This window comes from Columba livia, chromosome 3 (genome assembly GCF_036013475.1).
Source record: "Columba livia isolate bColLiv1 breed racing homer chromosome 3, bColLiv1.pat.W.v2, whole genome shotgun sequence".
NCBI classification, from domain to species: domain Eukaryota; kingdom Metazoa; phylum Chordata; class Aves; order Columbiformes; family Columbidae; genus Columba; species Columba livia.
This window is the reverse complement of record NC_088604.1, coordinates 3,703,231-3,708,414: the sequence shown is the minus strand read 5'-3', so window position 1 is coordinate 3,708,414 and position 5,184 is coordinate 3,703,231. Positions and strand designations below refer to the sequence as shown.

The 5,184-nt window shown below is 46.8% G+C and overlaps 1 protein-coding gene across 1 annotated transcript; it reads left to right on the top strand.

Moving 5' to 3' along the window:
- The first annotated feature begins 1,864 nt into the window (after positions 1-1,864).
- LOC110362395 (cygnin) lies at positions 1,865-3,485 on the top strand. Its single transcript, XM_021294172.2, has 2 exons — positions 1,865-1,989; positions 3,205-3,485. The coding sequence occupies exons 1-2, from the start codon at positions 1,932-1,934 to the stop codon at positions 3,348-3,350; spliced, it is 204 nt and encodes a 67-aa protein (XP_021149847.1). The 5' UTR covers positions 1,865-1,931; the 3' UTR covers positions 3,351-3,485.
- Positions 3,486-5,184: the final 1,699 nt, after the last annotated feature.

The following is a 5,184-nucleotide window of genomic DNA, read 5'->3' as shown; positions in this document are numbered from 1 at the left end:
GCTTCGGTACAGTTTATTTATTAGTGTAAGTCAGCCACGGGAGAGTAAAGCATGCTATAGAATCAAGAAATCACAGAATCATAGAATCATTTAGGTTGGAAAAGATCTTTAAGATCATCAAGGCCAACAGTTAACCTAGCACTGCCAAATCCATCCTAACCCGTGTCCCTAAGAACCTCACCTCTGTGTCTGTTCAACCCCTCCAGGGACGGTGACTCCACCACTGCCCTGGGCAGCCTGTTCCAATGCCCCACAGCCCTATGGGGAAGAAATTGTTCCCCACATCCAACCTCAACCTCCCCTGGCGCAACTTGAGGCCGTTTCCTCTGCTCCTGGCGCTTGTTCCTGGGGAGCAGAGCCCGACCCCCCCTGGCTCCAAGCTCCTTTCAGGCAGTTCGGAGATCAGAAGGTCTCCCCTCAGCTCCTGTTCTCCAGCTGAACCCCCAGGTCCCTCAGCCGCTCCCACCACACTTGTGCTCCAGCCCCTTCAACCATCTCTGTTGTTCCCTGTGTAGCAGGGACCCACCTAATCAAGTGTCTTCAGTCTGACAGTGGTGAATAGTTGATGCTTAGAACAGTGGAAGAACATGGCAAACATACATTATCATGTGTTTGGAAATCCATCCATTCTGAGCTTTGGGGGTTGCTGAGTTGGACGTGGACCTCTATCATTGTGTTGAGTGCCCCTCAACAGACTTTATGGATGTCATGGTAGTATAGAATAATTCAGGGTGGAAGGGAGCTCATCTGGTCCAGCCGACTGCTCAGAGCAGAGCAAACTTGGTAGTTAGATTGACTGACCTACTTCCTTTCTGAACACATTTACAGTTTCTTCCTTCACAATATCCATGGCAATGAGTTGCACCATCACATTGTGTGCAGTGTGGAAGAAGATTTCTTTGTTCAGTGTGTCATACTTTTGTATGTCATCTCCTACTTCTGTGGTTACGAGAAATGGAAAACCATGGTTCTCACTTTGTTAGGACACTTACAGTCTTTTCACTGCTGTCACATATCCCTACCTACTTGTCTCCTCCAGGAGTGGAAGAGTCCCAGTAGTCACCAGGAAGAGGTGATGATCCAAGTGTCTGTAAGTGGTCGGCTCATCCAGGCTCCTGGGAAAAGGCCCATCAGTGGAGTGAGAAAGGACAATAGAACAAGCCATGCTGAACACTATATTCGCTAAATGTATAGAATCATAGAACCATTTTGGTTGGAAGAGACCCTCAAGATCATCAAGTCCAACCATTAACCTAACACTGTCCCTGAAACATGTCTCTAAGAAGGTCATCTATGCATCTTTTAAACACCTCCAGGGACATAGACTCCACCACTTCACTGAGCAGCCTAAGAGGGGGTTTGCAGTTGTGCTTCCCAAGAGGGTAATACAAGGACATCAGGTCCTTCCCAAGGCAAGGCTGCTCACAACAGGACCCCTCTCGGCTTGTCCAGCCCCTATGGTGACAGGTCTAGACAACAGAAGGAGAGTTATCAGTGCATCGTGGCCATGGCTCAACCCTGTTGCATGAAGTTGCATCATTGCCAAAGATTGAGAAAGGCCTGAAGCTTTTTGATATTGATCTTGTTTCCTATCAGGTCCCTTTGCCCCAGCAGATCTGTTCTATCTACTCACCGTTCGCTCCTGTCACACTCAATAGTTTTCATTTGAATTGGGTTTCGATACCACATCTGTGGAGAGCAGAATTTTGCCAACATACCCAGGTGCAGGGTGGAAGGGCCAGTGGTTGTCCTGTGCAGTGAACCATGAGAGGTCCCGTGAGCAGCAGGACCTTCCCTGGAGCCCTCCTCTCTGCTCAGAAATGCACTATAAATACAAGGATCTCCAGCCTTGCCACTCAGCAGAGTCCAGCTCAGGATTTCTACAACCCTCATATCTCCAGCCTCGCTGAGATCTTCACTGAGCACCAGCCATGAGGTTCCTCTACCTTGTCTTTGCTGTCTTCCTGCTGGTCTCCTTGGCTGTCCCAGGTAAGAGGGTGAATTGTTTTGGAAGGTGAGCTGGACAATGGTGGGAAAAGCAGAGTGATGGGGGTGAAGGTGGGCCATGCTTGATAGGCAGCTTGATCAAATGTAGTCTCTGTTGGGTTTAAAGGCTGTGATTTTGTTGCCTCCATAAATCTGTCAAGTTCTTTGTGCATGCAGGAGCGTGCTGGTGACGTGGTTACCTCAGGTTGTCTTAAATGCAACTTGATGTTCATGAGCAGACAAATGAGTCTTTAAAGAAGAACTCACCTTTAAAGTACTATAAGATGAACATTTAGGATGTTTTAGACATTTTTGACTCCATCTAGGTCAAGGTGAGCTGGGCCCTCGTATAATTATTTTAGCCATAGAGTACCAAGTCAGTACTGGATGTTTTTTTGAGGGACACCAGCCTCCTGGATATTTCCTGCTCAGATGATGCCACCTTTGCTGTCAAACCGGTTCTGGGTATATCTTTGAGGTCCAGTTCCTTGCATTTTGAGCATTCAGGGCTGACATATCGCTTCAGTTCTGATTCTCACCTCCCTCTTCAATGAATGAAAGGGAGATTCTGGGTTCCAAAGGGTTCCCAGTCCAATATCCACTCACTCTGGACATAATTTCCCAGCTATTTCAGACCAACAGTTTTCCACTGCGGTGCCTAGTGTTTGGCACTTGAATCTCTTCTAACACATGCAGGTCAGATTTCTGTTTACCACAGGAACTGCCACCTGTGAAACCCTATTGATTTTTTTGAATGCTGACTCAATTTTTTTATGCTGCTTTTGTGTTGCTTTTGCTGTTTTGGTCTACGAACACTGATCTTGTCTTTAAAGAGAGGCACAAGGCTGCATAGATGAGCTGCTTTATGAACTTTTTCAGGCAAGACATGAGGAAGAAATTGTTTACAGTGAGGGTGGTGAGATCCTGTCTCCGGTTGCCCAGAGAGGTGGTGGATGAACCATCCCTGGAGACATCCCAGGCCAGGCTGGACGGGGCTCTGAGCAACCTAATCTCAAGCTTGTGTTCTTCAAGGTCCATTCCTGCTCTGGGGCTGAGCTTGGGCAGGAGCATGGATGTGTAGGAGAATGGACCAAGACATTCCAACCAGCAGGGTCTTGTCCTTCTGCTCACTGCCTGGAGGTGATGGGATGGCATGTCAGTGGGGCATGGAGGTACCTACCCTGACCCAACCGCTCTCCCTCTGTCTCCCCCTTGCAGGCTATGGGCAGGTGAAGAGGTACTGGATGTACTGCCCCAAGGAGGGGCACTGCTCCAGCAAGTGTGACAAGAGTTACATATGGACCACCTCCGCTGACTGCAAGTCCTCCTTCTGCTGCATCCCATACAACTGGCAGGGGAAATAGGAGCTGAAGAGGAAGCACCTGGGGAAAAGGAGGCACCGCGGTGGCTTTGAGAGCAGCTTCTCAACTGTCTAACCCATTTGTCACGCCCTCCTCTCGATAATTAGAAAGGGGAAAATAAAGGAGATGTAACTCTGGTGTGTGTGATGTGGTTACTTCTGACCCCATGATCCCATATGGAGCATTAGGGCAGGTTCTCCAAGTCCAGTCCAAAAGGCCCATTAGCTCCACATCTCATTGTTTGTAATAGAGGTGCTAAACATACAGAGTTTTCCTCTCTCTGTTTCACACAGTGAATTCAGTCAATGGTGGATGAAAAAGCTCTGGTTGGAATAACACCCTCCTGGGGGTCTCTTTCCCCACTGACTCTCATAGTAAAACCCATGGGTCTTATGTGGGAGGGAGCCTGGTTTAGTCCTGGGGCTCAAAAAATCAGTATCCATCCAGGATCCTTGCAATATTTTTGTTACCATGGCTGAGTAATGAGCGGGAAGGGATGGGTGCAATATCTCACACTCCCTTCAGCATCTCCCAAGGACCTTCTGCAGAAGGATCTTTGGGAGAGCATCATTCCTGCTCTCTGGTTCCCTCTGCTGAGACCATATGGAAGAGCATCTATTGGAGTCATCCATGGATGGCTGCCCTGGGTACTTTTCAAGGTGTCCTTGAATTGTGGGGAGAAAGAGCCACAGGGCTGGCGAAACCCAAGAATTGTAAGGGAACACAATGAAATAAAGCAGGGATAGATGAAAGTGAAAAATGTAGATAGAGCAGCCTAAAAGGGATCTTTAAGAGACCACCCAGTAACGATCAGCAGCTGGTCAAGGTGTTGAAGGAGCTACCCACAAGCATGGTAGTCCCACACTGGCCACTTCTCTCCCAGTAAATGAATAGCCAGCTTGAATAAAGCCAACACCATATCCCATGACCTCTGTGGACCTTGGGTGGGAAATGGATAAATGGAAAGTTGAAAAGAAATACCTAACCAAAGCCTCTGCAGCAGATTGCCAACTGGAAAAGGGGCTGCAAACTGCCCATTTTGTTTTCCTACTTTCCCCACTCAGTTGTTCCTAGAAGAGGAACAATTTGGGGAATGTAACATGTTTCCAACAGCATCAGCTCTGGCCTCCCAATGAACTCTGAGGTTATCAAAATACCTTCTCACCAATTCTGGAGAAACCGTAGTTCCCTATGTTGTAAAATGAGGCCATTGTTAACAATCCCTTTTTGGATGTTTTCTATGCCACTGGCCCAGGACTTGACTTGCTGTATGTGAGCCCAAGTGTTTTGCAGGTCTTGAACCATCTGTGTGCTTTGATACCCTGAAGTCATAATGGAAATTCTCACTGTTTCAGTACAGGACTCTTCCTCACCATCTGTGTTTCCCTTCTAATACATTTTATTTGAACAGTGAATTTAGTAAGAAAAGAAAAATAGCAAAGACTTAAGACTTGGGGCTCACAGGAGTCCAAACAAATCTAGAAAATTAATTATATTTTTGAACAACAAAGCAGAGATACCCTTATAATTGTAGACTACTATGGAGCACGTGTAGGAGTAGAATAATGAAGCAATCCTGAATTGCTGTTGGTTTTCATTTAAAACCACGTCACTTTAACGCAGTCCTTTATTCACCCCTTTCACACAGAGCTTCCGTGGTGTTCCATATCTTGAAAGGACAGGTATTTTAGGAAAAACTTGTGGTCTTTCATATCTGGCAGCTGGAGTAACTTGAGAAATTATGGTAAATACCTATTAAAAGAGCACCATAAATTGCAGCTCCAAAAGAAAAGGTGTTTTTGTGACCCCTGCTTCTGGAAGCTGCAGGGTGGTAATA

What these genes read in the sequence shown, in the direction of transcription:
- LOC110362395 (XM_021294172.2), top strand. Translation starts at nt 1,932, where the DNA reads ATGAGGTTCCTCTACCTTGTCTTTGCTGTCTTCCTGCTGGTCTCCTTG. An exon ending in GGTCTCCTTGGCTGTCCCAG is followed by an intron (nt 1,990 to 3,204) that starts GTAAGAGGGTGA and finishes TCCCCCTTGCAG; the next exon opens with GCTATGGGCAGGTGAAGAGG.